Consider the following 19,197-nt stretch of genomic DNA (forward strand, 5'->3'; position numbering starts at 1 on the left):
AAAGGATCATATTTTCTGCAGTTACTCATAACATCATGTATCATCAGATATTAAGGAGTTTAAGCACTTGTCAGCAGAGCTTCAGCCAGTATTTTCTTATTTGAACTGTTTGGTATGTCACGGTAATCTGTGCGGGTTTTAGCCTCCGAACCTGTCGCTACCATTCCCCCAGACGTATTTCCACACCTCGGGTTGCCAGGTATAAACAACAGCACGCAAACAGTGTGTTGCAGTGTGTGCGTTTTGGGCGTGATGTGAAATAAACCAATCAGCATGTTACTTCCCAATTCCATTTAAGAGTAAATTGTGCTCTGACTTTGGCTAAATCCAGTGGCTGATCCAATGCTAAATTTAAATTGATTATCACACCTTTTATATTAGCACCAATTTTCATTAAAAATAAATGTTTAAAAAAGATGTCCTTCACGTTTAGATTGTATCCTCTCGTTGTATTTACAGTCAGTATTTCACAGTGCAGAACAAGGATGGAAAACAGGGTTGTACTCTTTCAATACATTTCAACACAATATATTTATAGACAAAAACACATATACTCTTTCCATTCACTCATATACAACAAATACACACACATATACATACCTCTCATGCACTTACGAACATACACAAGCAAAAAATGCTCCAAGAATAACATCATGAAAATGGTGAATTAGATTAAATTGCTCCCTGTGTGTGTGGATGGCTTGTGGGTGTGTGTTTTCTACAGCAGACAGAACAGGTCATGGTTACACTCAGCGGGATGTGAAAGAAACACCGGCAGGAACATCTTTAATAAAGGGACTCGGGTGTAAAGTGGGGGTTTGCGCGATTGCACCGTGAGTTCACCTGAGGATAAAATTGAGATTCTGCTGGGATAAACACATCTCTGGACAGGTATGTAAACCCAATTGCTAGGTCCTCAGGTGTGTGTTTAGCAGGTAGGCTAGGTATTAGCGTACATATCTATTTGAATGGTGAGGTTAGTAATGATTGTAAGGTTTATGTAGTGTTTTAAGTGACGTGTGTAAGTGTACACTCTCTAACTGTATTCTTCTGAAAAGTGTTGTTTTGCATGAACATATTAAAGTACTTGCAGGAGAAAAAAATGCTTGGCCAGCTTAATCTGATCAAGATGGTTCAGCTGGTTGAGCAGCTTAGCTTATCAACAACAGGTATGATTTTATATGAGTTTGATGAAAATTGTCTTGCAGTATATCAATTATTGTGATAATATCTTATTGTTGTGAGCCCTATCATTCCCACCCTTGATAATTGACCAAAATGGTTGACCAGTAAGTCTTTAACTGGCATGACTCTTCATGACCATATTGGTTCACCAGCATGACTAAGGTAGCTGACTAGTGTAACCAGCATGACCATCTTGACCAAATTGGTTAACCAGCATGACCATTATATGCAATATATGCTGGTTGACCAGCCTGTCCTCATGACATGTACGACCAAACTGGTTGACTGTATTGATTAGGGATGGGACTAAATATTAACATCACAATATATTGTATCGCTTTTATTTGAGTTACATTAGCGATATGCGTCATCGAATATCAATATCGATACGTGCCCCCAAAGTTGGTGGCCAATTTCACTAACTAAATTTCTCCACGATGAACGTGACAGAGTGACCGGGTAGGAATGTAGCCCGCGGGCCACCCATTGCCGACCCCTGTTGTAGAGTATTGTCTTGCAATATATTGAGTATCGCAGATTCACAGTGTTGTAATGTCATTGTTATTGCAGGAAATGTATCGTGATAATTTCGCATCACAGGCCCATTGATTCCCACCCCTAATAATGACAATGCTGGTTGACCAGCAAGACCAAAAAAGTTGGTCACTATGACCATGCTGGTTGACCAGCATAACTATGGTGTTTGACAACCAGCTTATCTAGCCTAGCTTCAATTAGATAGCCAGCTAGACCATCAAAGACCAGCTTAGACCATCTAAAACCAGCTACCAGCAAAAGCTGGTCTTGAGCTGGACTTTCAGCAGGGTTTTATTGTTTTTATTCTATTCAATTAAAGGGAGCAGTGGTGTGTGTTCTGTGTGTGTTTAGCGGATAGGAGCCTTCAGGGCTGCATCCACTTCCTCCTCTGGCTGGAGTGTGTGCCACTGGGCCACAGGACGCCTGGGGTTGGCCAGCATGTCTGACCAGTGGCGTAGACCCACTCCACTGGCTCCATAGCCAATCCAGCATTTTCCAATAGCATCATTACTGCCCAGCTTATCGTAGTCATAGACTGTGATCAACACCTGGATCTTCTGCAGGGATACAGAACAAAGAAAGTGTGTAAGATCAGAGTTATCACAAACTTTACTGAGCTACTTAGCGCTCTCAATATCTCCATCAAAAAGATGTACTGTAACTATCTGTGCTGGCTAATGGCAGAGTTTTCAACTGTGCTTTACCTGTATCTGAGCGAAGGGGATTTCAAAGCTAAAGCTTTCATTGAAGTACGGGTTCAGTGTGTTCTGTTTAACTGTCGTCTTCTTCTTCTTCAAACGTTTCCCGTTGTGTTGGAGAACCACCTTTACAAATGGATCTGAAAAAAAAAGGGGAAAAAAAATGCTAAATGTAACAATCTACATGGTAATTAAAGCAACAGTGGTCATAGAGTGAAGTTTGTATGAAGACATTCCTTATAAAAAATGCACCTAGATGTGCAAATGCACACACAACTTGTCCAGTTACCACACTCTAAAAAGTGATTTTGTGTTTTTTACATTACATTACATTACATTTGGCAGACGCTTTTGTCCAAAGCGACTTACAATAGTCAAGTACAATGTAAAATAAGTTTAAAGGTAAAACATCTTTGGATAGGGATAAAAGGAGGTCAAAGGGGAATAATAGGATAGAGGAGTGAAGGAGGGGAAGAAGGAAATGAGGTAAGAAGTAGTTAGTGTGATAGAGGTGTTAAGAGAGTAAGTGCTCTTTGAAGAGCTCTGTCTTCAGGAGTTTCTTAAAGATAGCGAGAGATTCTCCTGATCTGGTAGTGGAGGGTAGTTTGTTCCACCATTGGGGAACTCTGTATGAGAACAGTCTGGATTGCTTTGTGTGAATGTTTGGCAAAGCGAGGCGACGTTCATTGGAGGAGCGCAGCGGCCGGGAGGTAGCGTAAGCCTTCAGGAGTGAATGCAGGTAGGAAGGAGCCTGTTCTGTCATCACCTTGTAGGCGATTGTAAGAGCTTTGAATTTGATGCGAGCATCAACTGGTAGCCAATGGAGCTCAATGAGCAGCGGGGTGACATGTGCCCGTTTTGGTTGGTTGAAGACCAGACGTGCTGCTGCGTTCTGGATCATCTGGAGTGGTTTTACTACACAGGCCGGGAGGCCAGTTAGCAGGGCCAGTTAGCAGTTCTTTTTAGTCAAAAGAACTAATATTATCAAGTTAAGTGAATTTACCGGCCAATAAAATGAGTTCAGAGAACTTCAACCTAAACACTTAAATACTTTAAACTAAAATGTTTGTTGAGCCAATTAAAAAAAATGATTTCAACCATCTTTTAGTGTAGTACACATGTCAATGCTTTTTCTACAGTGTTTGATCCTATAGCTTTTCCATAAGGCTCCTAGCACCATATATTTGCATATTGGGTGTGGCCTCTCCTTTACTTACCATCTCTGTCTTGTCTGTTGCCCCAAACTACCTTATCCTAGGCATGCATTAATGTAATATATGTGTTGATTGTCTGGTGTTGTAGGCTGTAGGAGCAAGTTACCTTTATTCTGTGTTCCTAGTGATCACAGTATGTTGGCTCACTCTTATTGAACGTAAGTTCACTCTTATGCTGCCCCAGTATTATGTTTTCAGTATTGGCAGTTCTATAAAAATATGCTAAATATGTTGAGAATACCTATATATTTTGAATAAACTAAATTATTTAAGCCCACAATAAAAAAACTAATTGTTGTGTGAACAAAACTCAGTTAACTTAAACAAACTTAATCTAGCTTTGACTCAGTTAAGTTGAATGATCTTAAATTGTCACACATTTACAACTTAACTGAGTCAAAGCAAAATGATAACTTGAGTTAAGTTGAGCCAATGAATTTTTTTTTTCTGTGCATGGAGAAGTACTGCAGATAGAACAGGAATATTAGAACCTATTGGCACCATGTATAATGCCAGACATAAGTTAAAGGGGTGAAAAGACTCCCAGAATTTGTCTGTGCAGAACTGAAACCATGTTCTCTGATATGATTTTTGCTTCATCCAATATTTCTAGAATGAGTTGGGGTGCTGACCTCACTAGCGCTTTTATCAATGAATGCAATCAAATAATTGCAGCGATGCTCCACAATTTAGTCTAACATTTTCCTGCACAGTAAAGACCGTTGCTCCAACATAAGCAGGAAAAACTTTTGTAATACGCTTAATTTTGTGTCACAATCCTTTTTTCCATATAGTGCAAGTTAGCATGATGCCCTTGGAATTGGGATTGATCTGGCTCACCTGGCCAAGTAATCACAACAAAGTGAATGTGGGCAGAAACAGGGATTGGGTTCCATAATACAGTATTTCAACATCATTAGAAGGTTCTTTTTTTAACCCTAAGTATATTTTAGCTATTCAGTTATTTTTCTCGACTGATTTAGCCAACACTGACCTGATAAACCACCCACGTCCATCTTCTTCAGGTTCTTGGCCTCCATTATACAGACTGTGAGCTTGCCAGAGGTGGGAACGTATCGTAAGGAGATGCAGATGTCACCCAACTTCTCTTGCTGCTCAGAGAGAAGAGTGCAAATAGATGAATAAAAAAGAATAATAAAACCTTAGGATAAAACCTGTAAAACTTGTGAACTTGGTGAAACTTGTGTTTTAGAATATTTCCGTCTAACACAACTGATGAAAATTTGAACTAAAGAAAAGGCAGCGGTCCTTCTAAGGCATGGGACTGCTCTAAGGCATGTGTGAAACATTTTTCTCAGGTAATCTGATAATGGGTTGCCTACTTGTTGTTCTGAACCCCAGATGTTCAGTTGAGGTGAGTTCCTCAGCCCTTAACCCCTTTGGGGTCCACAAATATATCGGCGCATCAAATTCAGACACCATGTTTGTTCATGCTCTATGAATAATATTTTTGCAATTATGTGAAAAAGTTGTGTAAAATCTAAGGACCTAATAGTGTTATGAAATAAAATAAGGTTTGTCTCAAACCCTTTTCCCAATGTAGCATCCTATAAATATGGTCTACCTTGCTCACATGTCTTACCTTAAGTCTGTGCATCTCCCAAAATCCTGTTTTCTCCACTAACTTGCTCCACTTATTAAAGAGGAAGGACTGGCTTTTTTTCTACAAGCAAAAGCTACCTGATCTCCTAATCTTTAAAGTTCTCCAACTTCTTGTAACAAAATACAGCCTTTTAATTAAACTTGCTTCTTCACTGAGGAAAAAAAGAATCGGGTACTGGAATGTGATGGAAATCTCAAACAGCCAGCAAGTCTGTGGACCCAGACGGTTAACTACCTGATTCAATAATTAATCTATGGATTAAATAATTAAACTGAAGAACATCCTAAAGTGCATGTATGCAAATGTATGAGTATGTTCAGGCTGCAAGTCTAAATCTGATTGTTGGCAAATCTAGATTGTATTTCGATGGTCTGAAAAGCCAGAAACCACATGAAACTGCATTTGAAGGTGGTTTGAAATGTTATTACAATGAGATTTCTACAGATGCGTCTTAGTCTGGGTGATCTGGATGCTCAAATTGTCTTTCAACATGTCTTTTGCGTAACTCACAACATACTGTAACAACCTATGACCTCATCAAATTCAGAGTGACAAAAGTGTGGGGAACCAAAAAGAGCGATAAAAGTGCTGCATGGAAGTGTGGATTCTCATCTCAACAGATCATAGCCTTAAATATTCAGGATCATGCCTGAAAAAAAATAATGGCAGAGAATGTAGACAACCTCACACTAATGAAGAAGATATCAAGATATTAACATCACCTCTTCTTTTTCTCCTCCCACCAGGTCTTTCCACTCATGGATAGGCTGTCCCAGGTCAATACTGTTCATGGCTATTTTAATCTCACCGATCACATCATGCTTGCCAAAGCGGTCAAAGTCGAACACCTGCAAGACCAAAGTCTGTCCAGCCAGGTCATTGAAGGGGATCTGGAGAAAGAGGATGAGAGATTTTTAACAAAATCCTGCACATCGCATCAGTGCATAATTGGAAATTTTACCCTCATGTTACGTTACAGGTCAAATTGACACATTTTGAAGTTTAAAGAAGCTTACAAATAGTTAAAATATTTTTTCAGTATGTTTACCTTAATTAGTTTAATTAACATTAATTAAATTAACATAAATAATATGAAAATGGTTAATCTTACATATTTGCAACCACCCCCTGCAAAAACTAAAACTAAAACCAAAGTGCAATGTTATGTTTTAATGTTATGTAAAACTATTGTGTTGTATATGTTGGCCTTTAAAAAGTAGTGAAACATAAAAAAAAGGCTGAACATGTATTTTTTTAAATGAAAAACAAGTGAATGATCCTAACTGAACCATAACCTGTTAGAGGAAAGGGACACCGTTGAACTAAATATTGATTAAATAATTAGTAATGGAGTTAGTAATTAAATATTCACACTGCTTGTTAGGATTTTTTTGGTTTCAGACATCTTTTGGATAATTAACCCTTTCAGACCTGAATTATGTTCCAGCTATTAAAAAAATATACATGAAGGCTGTTTTCTTTCTGTAACACACACATATTAAATCTAAATTAAAATAAATCCTATTAACTGTTTTTTACCCTTGAACATAATAAAATGTGTTCTAAATCACGAAGAATTAGTAAAAATTAGCTTTTATTATTTTGCCTCATTTATTCTGTAGTGCTGACATGCTCGTATGTCTAAGCTGTTTAATTGGCTGGTTTATGATCTATTCTGATGGACAACAGGTCTCAGTGTTCTGTGCAACAAAACATTAGAAAAAAGAAACTATATGATGTCTCTTGCAATTGACAGAGGGTCTGAAAGGGTTAAAGATGCACCAGGACAAATTGACCTAGGAACAGCATTGCAGGAGAGTTGGGGATCTGTTCTAAACTTACTGTTTTTACTGATTTGAACCAGGTTTAAAATTTACATAAGATTATAAACTGTCCATCCAGGAGATGGATGTTTCAAACTTTTGGAATGTGGTAAAAATAGGACCAATACCTTGAAAATGAATGTCTCGTTAAAAACGGGACACAGGTTCTTGCGCTGGACTTTTGTCTCAAATTTCTTCTTCTTGTCAGGAAGCATGTACACTTTCACATAGGGGTCAGAGGTTCCACCTATATCCATAGCAGGCAGGTCCTGAGCTTGTAGGATACCAACGATGAGCTGAGGAAGAAAAGATTAAGAAAGACATATTTAGGATTCAGCAACTTCAATGACTCTAACTTCTTCCCTTAATAATAAACTTTGGCACTTTCTAGGTATATTAACAGCTGCTCAAGTACACTCTCCACTGTTATCTTATATGTGCGGTTGAACGCTGTCTAGTATACTTATGGCAAAGTGGCCAAAATGGTTGGAGATGGAGTGTGGCCCAATTGTGTGTGCCAGATAAAAGGGACATTCTATTTCTAGAGTTTAAAATGGCTTGATCACCAGTGTTACCATGTCAGGAATATGTAATAAGAGGCATCACCACCCACAGTGGACAGTGTGGTGGGTAGAAGTGATCATGACCGGTGGCATCTGGCTAGAATTGTCCATGCATCTGAAAAACAACTGGTAGAAATCATATCCGCATTCAGTTAATAGCTAGGAGCCTCCAATTGGATAATTACTGCATGGGTGATTATGTTTTACTATTATAAATATTGTTTATAATTGTATAGTTGTGGTGTTGTCTTTCTACAATTTGATTTTACCAAACATTTCAGTGTTTGCTGATGACGATCGTTTAAGGTAGTTGGATAAACATCTTCGAGGCAGGAATGTGGCGATCACTTACAGTGAGTCCAAGAAGTATTTGATCCCTTGCTGATTTTCTTCGTTGGCCCACTAATAAAGACATGATCATTCTATACTTTTAATGGTAGATGTATTCTTACATGGAGAGACAGAATATTAAAAAGAAAATCCAGAAAATAAATCTAAGGAATATATATTAATTGATTTGTATTTCATGGAGTGAAATAAGTATTTGATCCCTTAGTATTCATTAGCAGTTCTGGCTTTTACAGACCAGTTAGACACTCCCAATCAACTTGTTACCTGACCTGAAGCCACCTGTTCTCACTAATCACTTGTGTGAAAAACACCTGTCCACAGAATCAGACAGATCACACAGATTTCAAGTCTCCAACATGGGTAAAACCAAAGAGCTGTCACAGGACCTCAGAGTCAGAATTGTTGACCTTCACAAAGCTGGAATGGGCTACAAAAAGATTAGTAAGGTGTTGGATGTGAAAGTAAAAACTATTGGTGCAATTATCAGAAAGTTTAAAGAGTATAACATGATAATCAGCAGACCTCGGCCCGGTGCTCCAAAGAAGATTTCGCCTCGTGGGGTGGCAATGATGCTGAGAACGGTCAGAAATCGTCCTGCAACCACTCGGCAGGAGTTAGCAAATGACCTGAAGGCAGCTGGGACCACAGTTTGCAAGGAAACAATTGGCAACACTTTGCGCAACAATGGATTCACATCCTGCAGTGCCCGAAAGGTACCCCTGCTGAAGAGAGCACATGTGGAGGCGCGCCTCAAGTATGCCAATGATCATTTGAAAGATGAACCAAGTTATTGGGAGAAGGTTTTGTGGTCAGACGAGACCAAAATTGAACTTTTTGGCCTCAACTTCACCCGCCATGTGTGGAGGAAGAAAAATGCTGCCTATGACCCCAAGAACACTGTGCCCACCGTCAAGCATGGAGGTGGAAGCATAATGTTTTGGGGGTGTTTCTCTGCCAAGGGTACAGGGCTACTTCACCGCATCACTGGGAAGATGGATGGAGCCATGTACCGCACAATCCTGAGGGACAACCTCCTCCCCTCTGCCAGGGATCTGAAAATGGGCCGTGGTTGGGTCTTCCAACATGATAACGACCCTAAACATACAGCAAAGGCAACAAAGGATTGGCTCAAGAAAAATCACATTAAGGTCATGGAGTGGCCCAGCCAGTCGCCAGACCTCAATCCGATCGAAAATCTATGGAGGGAGCTGAAGGTCAGAGTTGCCAAGCGACAGCCCACCAACCTTCATGATTTAGAGAGGATCTGCAAAGAAGAGTGGGCCAAAATTCCCCCTGGTGTGTGTGCTAAACTTGTGGTTAACTACAACAAACGTCTCACCGCTGTGCTTGCAAACAAAGGCTTTGCCACTAAGTATTTGGCAAGAGGGATCAAATACTTATTTTCCTCATTGAAATACAAATTAATTAAAATATATTCTTTAAAATTATATTCTGGATTTTTGTCTTGATATTCTGTCTCTCCATGTTAGAATATATCTACCATTAAAAGTGCAGAAGGATAGTGTCTTCATTAGTGGGCAAACAAAGAAAATCAGCAAGGGATCAAATACTTCTTGGACTCACTGTAAATGTTTGGTGAAGTCAGATCATAGAAAAACAACACTAGAACTCAGAGATATGTTTAATAGTGAAAGTAAGAGCATTTTCACACACACAATGTGAGGGGAACTCAAGTGTTTGGGACTAAATTGATGTTTATTTATCGGTAATGCTAACTTTAATTTGTTTGGGAGCATAAAGATTGAACTCTAAAGAATGAAAGAAGGTCATGTGGGGTGATAAATACAGGTATACCCTGTTCCGGAGAGATTTGCGCATTAGAGTAAAAGAAAGGTGGCTGAAGTGATGTCCCTACCATACAAGTATGTGGGGGCAGTGCTATGATCTGGGTGGAGTTGCTGCAGTTGGTCAGGTCTAGGTTTAGCAATGTTATGTGCCCAAAGAAAGAGGTCAGCTGACTACCTGAATATACTAAATATAAACCAGGTTATTCCATCAATGGATTTTTTTTCCTTGATGGCTAGGGCATATTTCAAGATGACAATGTCAGGATTTATATGGCTCAGATTGTGAAAAAGTGGTTCAGGGAGCATGAGATCATCATTTTTCATTTATGGATTGTTCACTACAGAGTCCAGACTTTAAACTCATTGAGAATCTTTGGGATGTGCTGGAGAAGGCTTTGCACAGTTCTCAAAATTACCCATCATCAATAAAAGGAGGGCCAAAATTAATGTAACTCTGGAGAGAAATAAATGTTGTGTCTATGCAGAAGGGTGTGGATCTAATGCCAGCTTTAATCAAAGCCAAATGCTGTTCAGATCTAATATTAGTGTATGTGACATTTTTTTGGCCATGCAGTTTATATCAAAAATACACTATTCAGACAAATGTATCTAAAATGTATCCTCATTTTGTTGGAGAAACTGTCTTTACAGTTCACAATAAGTGGCATTAGATTCACAATATTAGTAACGTCACACTCAAACACACCTGATTGTCTGTGAAGTTGTAGTCCAGAGAGTACTCCAGTTTACCAAATAATTCCTGCTCTTTTTCCTCACCCTCTTCTTGCTTCGCCTCCTCCTGAAAGAGTTACAGTAAATTCAGTCTCTGTTAAATATTTTTTCAAACTGAATCACACACAGTTGATTCATAACATCTATACTTGACATTATAAAGGATCATCAAACCATAAAAAACTGTCATGTTTCCAAATCTAAATACATTTCTCTTGCATCTGTTAACCCCTACATTTCCTCCTTAACAGTTATTCTTTGCCCAATCTCTCACCGCTCCATCCTCTCCCTCGCCCTCCTTTTTCCTCCGCCGGCGTCCGCCCTTTCTCTCCCGCACTTTCTTTGCTTTCTTCTTCCCTCCTAAACACTTCTTATAGATGCAGAAGGCCAAGCAGCCCACCAGGGCCAGGACCACCACCACAATGGCCCCAATTGCCCACATGGGCACTAAAAAGAGAGAGAGAGAAAATAGATAAATGGATAAGATGGCTAGATGAAGTTTACAAATGGTTGGGTAGATGGATAGACAGACAGATGGATAGGTGGATGGAAGAACAAATAAATGGAGGGATAGGTGGCTGAATGTATGAAGGACCTACAAATAGACTGATAAATTGATAAATAGATAACTTAATAAAATGATTGGTGTACAAATGAATGAATGGAAGGTCCTACAAATAGATTGATGAACTGACAGATGGAAAACTGAGTATATAAATGGATTTACAAATGGATGGATGGATTGATAGATGGACCAACAAACAAACTAATGGATGGATGGATGGATGAATGGATGGACAGATTAACTAATTGATAGATAAAGGACCTACAAATGGATTGATAAATTGATATATGGATAAATATTATTAGGATGGCAGATGGATGGATGAATGGGTGAATTGATAGAAAGAGGATGGATGGATGGATTAAATGGATGAATGGAAAGGTGGTTGGAATGGATAGGCAGATGGATGGATAAATAGATAGACATGAATAGATGGATGGACAGAGGGTTGGATGGATAAATGGATGGACTGATGAACTGACAGATGACTAGATGGGTGGCTAAAGAGATTGGTTAAATGGACCAAAAAAAATGTAAGAACACATGGATGGATGGATTAATAGATGGATAAATGGACAGATGGATAGACGTACAGACTAATAGATGAATAGATAGCCTGATGGATAGATTGACAGGTGGATTGATGAATAGATGGATAGAAGATGAACATATAGAAGGATAGGTGGAAAGAGGGACTGATTAGATGGCTGGATGGTTAAATGGATGGATTAAATGGATGAATGAAAACGTAGTTGAAATAGATGGGCAGCTGGACAGACAGATAAAAGGATGGCTGGGTAAGAAAACAGAAGGTTTGAAGAACAGAGTGAAATAGAAGAATGATGGTATTGATGGTAACTTACACTTGATCTTGGGGTCTGAGATGATCGGTGGAATGGATAGAATAAATTAGATATAAAGTTCATTAAATTAGAGAAACACGTGTCACTTTCATATAAACAGGGGTTACATGAACAGCATTGAGTTCGGGATGTTTCAGTTTAAACTGTTTAATGGTCGACCATCATGTGGTGGATGTTATTTGGGTAAAATGTTTATTATCATGGTACAATTGAACTGTACAGAAGCTTGTTACTCACTGGGTAAGTGGCCGAGCTCATTAAAGAACTTGTTCTTCATGTTCATGAAGTTGTGGGAGTGGTGAGAAGGTGGAGGGGGCGGAGCCGGGGCAGGTTCAGCCTCTGGCTCCGCCGCCCGCCGCACACGCTGCTGTAGGCTGACCAGTCGCATGGCTGATCAGCTACAGAAACACTGAAAAAAAAACACAAAACCACTGTGAATATCAGGATTTCAGAAGCCCTAATCACCTCCTCTATTCTATATCTCTCTGTACTCTTGTTTTTTTCTTTGTTTTTTATCAGTCCATTTGTTTTACCCTTTCTGCACTACCCATCATACAGTATAAAATGTTTATACTGTAATTTTCTCTTTTGAAATAACTGCAAACTGCTAATAAAAAAACCCACCATTATACAAAACCAAACCCCACCCATTAATCCCCTTCCTCCATTGTGCACTCCAACCTTTCACGTTTTAACCACATTTCAAGCGTTTCAATCTGTGCTTTTCCAATGGTTTAGAGTATTGAAGCATGACCAAGGAGGCCAACAATGATTACCATGCAGGTCAACAAGCATGATCTGTCTGACTCACTTGTACACCAATATAAGCTACAAGATTTACCAAGCTAGTCAAGCAGAATTTATTGTCAGATCACATCACATGTGGTCGATGAGGTGGAACGAAATTGTATTTCACCAGTCCAGTTTACACCCAAGCACATTTTTAAAAATAGAAACATATAAAGATAAAATAAACTAGAATAAAAATACAATAATAAAATAGATAAGATAAATACACAAAATATAAGAAGCAGGGAAGTAGCAGCAACATGAAGTCCAAAGTGCAAATTGCTATAGCAGACTGGATGATTATGGATGGATATCAGTAACATAAAAAAAGTGATAAATTGTCTCAGTGCGGGTAAAGTGACAGTGTTGATTAAATGTGTAATTGTCCTTGTAAAGTGTCAGTGCAGTGTGTTGGCCAGCATGACCAGCTTGAAATTGGTCAATATGGTAGACCAGCTGTTTTAGTCCATCACACACAACTGAAAACATAAAACTAGACCACTACTCTGGTTTACAGATAAACTAGTTCAAGCAACGGCTTAACCAGCACGTGTTTCTGCCAGCTTTTCAAGCATCTTGACCGTCAAAGATCAGCTTAGACCGTGTGAACCCAGCTGGTCCTGAGCTGGATTTATCAGCTGTGTAGCTGGTGGATTGCCTATATTAGAAACCTTGACTCTAATCAGGGTTTCCTCCATGGGAAAAAATAAACAGGGTTTGAAAATCAGACATTTTAAGGTAGATTCACAATTCAGATTCATTACTCCATACATACATATTTCACTGCCTGTCTTAAAAAATGGGCAATGTCATTTTTTTCTAGTGGAATTTAAGAAGAAGCAGTAAAAAGTAACCCGTACAGAACAGATACTTCAAAAGTACAGTAATTAACCAACATGACCAATCTGATATCAGTGTCACCAAGCTGACCAAACTGATCCACCAGTTTTACCAAACTAGTCCATCGTACATTAAACTTCTTTTAAAGTCAAACGAGCACTGGATGTTGATCTACACAGGTGAGTAAAGTGCTTCCGTTTATTTACAGTAAGCTTAGATGTTCATATTTTACTAAAGCTAGCCGCGGTTAGCGGCTAATGCCACCTGAGAGCACTACACCAAGGAACCCTGAGTGTTTTGCTAAGCCAGGGCATTTTTAGCTGGCTCTTTGTCTCATGTAGCTTGTTTTACATGGTAAAAATGCTGACTACAGGCAGATATGCTCACCTCTAAACAACGAAAGAGCTAGCATTGTGGTTAGTGGCTAATGCTAATTTGACTGGAGAGCCTAAAACTCATTTATAACACTACACTTCAGTAGAGTGGATTTACTGATACTTACAACCTGACTGGTAAAATTAATACATAAGAAAATACATTAAAGAAAGAAATCAGAATGTGTGTTTAAACCTTTGACTGGTACTCTATTTATTGAGTGTGCTAGAATTTCTTTACTGCCTTATAAAGCAAGTGTTGGAGGGTCTGCATCTGTTTTCTGCTTCGCCGGACAGAACATGACAAGCTGACTCCTGAGGCTTTGGAAAGCAAACTTAAAGTACATTGTTTAGCCAATAAAGCAACAAAGGAATAAGATGATGCAATATTTTAGTATGTATGTGGCCATTTCTCCTTTTAGCGAGATTAGAATTAGATTTTTTATTTTTTAACTTATGGTTAAGTAATGTCTCAACTAACTATTAATTAACACTATTTAAGACATTGCTAAACATAACTAAATGTTGATGCTTAAGAATGTTGTAAATAATAAGGAATTGACGTTCATTTTTAAACATTCAATAAACAATAATGTCTATTGTTAACTTGTGTCTATTAATAACAAACCTACCAGACCAGTCGGAGTTTAGAATGAATATATCAGACATTGCAGGGATGTTTGTTCCAGAACTCTTGATAACATTAATTTGAACATTCTGTGTAAAATTTAAAGGAATAGTCCTGCTTTTAACCTAAAAGAGAATATCTAAAGCACTGCTACTGTAAATTGCTGTCATGAATCAATTAATAATAACATCATAAGCATGAAGGTAATAACCAAGAACAATGCTCATTATCGAGATGAATTCACACATACACAAATGCCTGTGTAATCACTGTGCTCACATTAGCACTCTCAGGCCATGGCCCACTCCGCTGCCCTGTTCTCCATTCACTCGCAACAGACGCAAAAGAGATTAATTGTTGAAGGTAATCCATAAATCCCAGGGCTTAAGTAAATTAGGAACAGTCCAGTCCCTCTGCCCCTCCTCATGCTTCGACCCACTAAGCCAGCCACACCCCCTCGTCTGAATCACCAGTGTGTCTCAGTTTGGGCTCTAAGTCTCTGATTTTGGGTTATATGTAGATTGGTTTTCCATGCAGCAACAGAAACAGAAAAAGGAAACTCCCAAGAAAGTTGTCCCTGAGACAACACTTCATAATCATAATACATACTGCTATTCCGTGACTTTTTAACATTTTGGCCTGCTCCAACTGCATCTCGTGTTACTTTAAGGTGATGTAGTGAAATAGTGAAATATAGTGAATATAGTGAAATACAGGCAAATATAAACAAAAGTTTTCTTGGGGACTATTTCATTTCACAGCTTGTGCATGTCCCCATCCACTATGAATTCATAAAAATATATATATGTTTCTATATTCAGCTAATTTTAATCATTATAATTAATGTGAGGGGGATTTTAGAGGCATTAAACTCCTTAGATGTCTGAACAGAGCATTTTATATCAAAATACTCTAAATCAGGTTTTATACATATTACATGTGACCAAAAAAAAGTCATCACCTGGATTTAAGTAAATGATCTGGTGTTGCTGCAGTTGGTCTGCAGATCTAGGTTCAGCAACAGTATGTGCTGAAAGAATGAGGTCAGCTGACTACCTGAATATACTGAATATAGACCAGCTTATTTCAACAATGGATTTTTTTTTTTTTCCCTAATGACACGGGCATATTCCAAGATGACAATGCCAGGATTCCTGGGGCTGGAATTGTGAACTGAGTCCAGACCTTAACCTCTTTGAGAATCTTTGGGATGTGCTGTAGAAGTCTTTGTGGAGCAATCAGACTCTACCATTATCAATGCAATATCTTGATGAAAAATTTATGCAACACTGGATTGAAATAAATCTTGTGACATTGCAGAAGCTTATTGAAACGATGCCACAGCGAATGTGTACCACAATCAAAGTTAAGGTGGTCCAACCAAATATTAAGAGTGTGTAACCTTTTTTTTGGTGTATTTTTTTTGGCCAGGCAGTGTATATTAATATTTTAAATCTACAGAAATGCTGAAAATATGTAGATTTTAAAACACTTTAAATTTACAATCCCATTCAGTATGCCCCTTTTTTTTATCCCTTAAGCCCCGCCCCTAAAATTTCCCAAATTTCCAGGCCTGCAGGAATGCTGGGTGACTGAGTTTAAAGAGGTGGTAAGCACGACTAATAGGCTTTCTGATTTTAGCCACCAAGAGAGCCGTCTACTCTCACCACTGACTCAGGCTGAGGTCAGCTTATCTCCACACCATATGGACTTACCATACTGATGCAGTAGGTAAACAGTATGGTCATGTAAAAGAGATGAAAGATCAGGAAAATGTTTACTTCCCTGAATAGCCACCAGGGGGGGGGGTACTCTATTTAAGTACCATTTTCAACCAACTTGTGTTCTTTTATTAGAATTAAACAAACTTAAAAATATATATGTATTTAAAGCAACTTGTATGTATTAATATTTAATTCAATTGGGTTTGGGTTTTTTTTTGTGTGTTGTTTTTAACTTAACTGTACGGTGGCCGAGAAAGCCCAACGCAGTGCAAATTGAAAAGCGCTGCAAAAGCACAAAACACATCCATCAAAATTACAACACAGGCGCAGCAAATAGAAAAACGCGCTGCAAATAAAAAAACGCTGCAAATAGAACCACAACACAACGGAAGTGAGTCACAACACAACGGAATTTTCCCGGGGGACCTTAAAAGATGCTGTACCAGCTAAGCTGCATCTTCAGTAACGTCTCGGACTTCACTATGTGTACAAAGGACAATAAGTGGCAAACAAGGCGTTTTGTGAAGCAGAACTTTTAATAATATGCACACAACTGTGGTAATCACAGGTAATAAACATAACTTACTTTTCAGAAGCTTGTTTGCCACTTATTGTCCTTTGTATACAGCTGGTACAGTATCTTTTAAGGTCCCCCGGGAAAATTCCGTTGTGTTGTGACTCACTTCCGTTGTGTTGTGGTTCTATTTGCAGCGCATTTTTCTATTTGCAGCGTTTTTCTTTTTGCAGCGCGTTTTTCTATTTGCTGCGCCTGTGTTGTAATTTTGATGGATGTGTTTTGTGCTTTTGCAGCGCTTTTCAATTTGCACTGCGCTGGGCTTTCTCAGCCACCGTATAACTGCCTTAATTTTAGAATCCTGCTGAATGTATAGTGACTGATACAGGAAGAATGGTGTCTCAGTTAATCCTATTCTACTCAAGTAACAATCCACCTTAAAATGTTGCTGCAGTTACATTTAAGTGTCCTCCTAGTATTCCACCTTAAAATGGGGCTGCAGTCGTATTTGAGTTTCCTTCTAACATTCCACCTTCAAACGGGGCTGCAGTTACAGTTGAGTTTTCTTCTAACATTCTACATTAAAATTGATCTGCAGCTTCATTTAAGTTTCCATCAAACATTCCACCTTAAAAAGGGGCTGCAGTTACATTTATGTTCTATTTTAACAATCCACCTTAACTGATGTTAGTTTCGTTTGAGTTAGACTGAAACATTTAGTCTTAAAATGCTGCTACATTTTGCTACTTAAACAGCCCTATAACACTTTTTTCAATAGAAAGAACAATAGAAAGGTAGAATGAGAGAACGGAACTCAAATTGAACTCTAATGTCACTGCAGCTATCCTTTAAGGTGAAATGTTAGAATGGCACTCAAATGGAACTTTAACACTATTTAATATGGATTTTTAAAAAGGAACACAAATGGCACTACCACCAGATTTTAAGGTGTAATGTTAGAAAGAAACTAACTTGTAACGGTCACACTATTTAAAATCTGAACTACAACACAACTTTTGTCACGTGGTATAATAGAATGGAACTTCAATGGCACTTATACACCATTTTAAGGTGGAATGTTAGAATGGCACTCAAGTGGAACTGCAGCACTACAGAAATAAAACACAATTTAAGATCTTATTCAATAACCCAAATGAAACAATAATATAATTTAATGTGGAATTTTAAATTGGAACTCAACTGTAACAATAGTAACATTTTAAGGTGGAATGAAACTCGAATGGCACTATAGCACTATTTTAGGGTCAAGCATTAGAATGGAACTCAAATGAAACAGTAATATAATTTGATGTGGAATTTTACATTGGAACTCAACTGTAACAATAGCAACATTTTAAGGTGGAATGGAACTCAAATGGCACTTTAGCACTATTTTAAGGTCAAACATTAGAATGGAACTCAAATGGAACTGTAGCACCATTAAGGGTGAAATTTTAGAATAAACCTCAAATTGAACTGTGCTAGATTTAACATTTTTGGGGTGAAACGCCTCACGTGTCCATAAAGAGATGGACAGCTGTGTGCTGAGGAGCCTTAAGCCTGACAGCAGGGCTGCTAGGTCAGCAGAGGTCTGCTTTTATCCCTGCTTTGTGTCCACTCACAGCTAAAATGACTGAATTTGAGGATTACCAAAATGACAGGCTGTGTTGGATTCCAAAAAAAATGGAATGAGGAAGGGAGGCTGCATGTTGATAATATACGCAACATTCTAGTCAGCAATGACGTGTCTTTTACATAAGATTTCTATAGAAGATTTCTATTAAGCAAACCTTTTTACAAATTGTGTAATATGTGCGATAAAACATGTAAAACATCTCTACTGTATATCACTGTTGTCTGCAGTGATATACAGTAGAGATAGAGATTAGCCAGCCTTTAATCTGTTCATCGTCTTTACAGTGTCCAGACAGTTTGAGGACGGACAGAGACGCTTTAAATTTTAACACAGCAGTTAAACAAAGTTTACAGGGAATGCTTTCTGGCTTTTCTAGTCACTTGTAACTTTTCTTGCTTGTAAATATCAGTTTAGCCTCACTAATTTGATAAATAAATAAAAATGAGCATACTAAAGTTTGGTGATAATAGTAAAGCGTATTCTAATGATGTGCTGAAAAGAGTAATAATGATGTGCAAAAGGTCAAACTTACCTGAGGATGGAGATCTATCACTTTTCCTCTCTTTTATAGATGGAAACTGGACACCTCCAGTTTGGTAGGAGAGGATTTTTTTGAGCGCAGCTTGCACTCATGCACATGCACAACCTAATCCTCTCTCTCTCTCTCTCTCTCTCTCTCTCTCTCTCTCTCTCTCTCTCTCTTCCTCTCTTTCTCTCTCTCTCTCGTTC

General features: G+C 38.4%; 1 protein-coding gene across 2 annotated transcripts; it reads right to left on the reverse strand.

Annotated features, from left to right (window-relative positions):
• Positions 1 to 428: 428 nt before the first annotated feature.
• On the reverse strand, positions 429 to 19,105 carry syt5a (synaptotagmin Va). 2 transcript variants are annotated; one of them, XM_007251086.4, is made up of 10 exons: positions 19,001 to 19,105; positions 12,201 to 12,372; positions 11,964 to 11,978; positions 10,810 to 10,982; positions 10,510 to 10,602; positions 7,210 to 7,377; positions 5,981 to 6,148; positions 4,629 to 4,746; positions 2,427 to 2,560; positions 429 to 2,279 (listed from the first exon to the last, which is right to left on the reverse strand). In XM_007251086.4, the coding sequence occupies exons 2-10, from the start codon at positions 12,349 to 12,351 to the stop codon at positions 2,070 to 2,072; spliced, it is 1,230 nt and encodes a 409-aa protein (XP_007251148.3). In that variant the 5' UTR covers positions 12,352 to 12,372; positions 19,001 to 19,105; the 3' UTR covers positions 429 to 2,069. The 2 variants fall into 2 exon arrangements, with proteins under 2 accessions (XP_007251148.3, XP_007251149.3); XM_007251087.4 differs by lacking the exon at positions 11,964 to 11,978.
• Positions 19,106 to 19,197: the final 92 nt, after the last annotated feature.

This window comes from Astyanax mexicanus, chromosome 19, assembly GCF_023375975.1.
Source record: "Astyanax mexicanus isolate ESR-SI-001 chromosome 19, AstMex3_surface, whole genome shotgun sequence".
NCBI lineage: Eukaryota > Metazoa > Chordata > Actinopteri > Characiformes > Acestrorhamphidae > Astyanax > Astyanax mexicanus.

Excerpts from the sequence above, each read along its gene's own strand:
- syt5a (XM_007251086.4), bottom strand. The coding sequence starts at position 12,351 with ATGCGACTGGTCAGCCTACAGCAGCGTGTGCGGCGGGCGGCGGAGCCA. Across the intron at positions 10,603-10,809 it reads GCGAGGGAGAGGATGGAGCG|GAGGAGGCGAAGCAAGAAGA; the intron begins GTGAGAGATTGG and ends TAACTCTTTCAG. Across the intron at positions 2,280-2,426 it reads TCCCCTTCGCTCAGATACAG|AAGATCCAGGTGTTGATCAC; the intron begins GTAAAGCACAGT and ends GTATCCCTGCAG.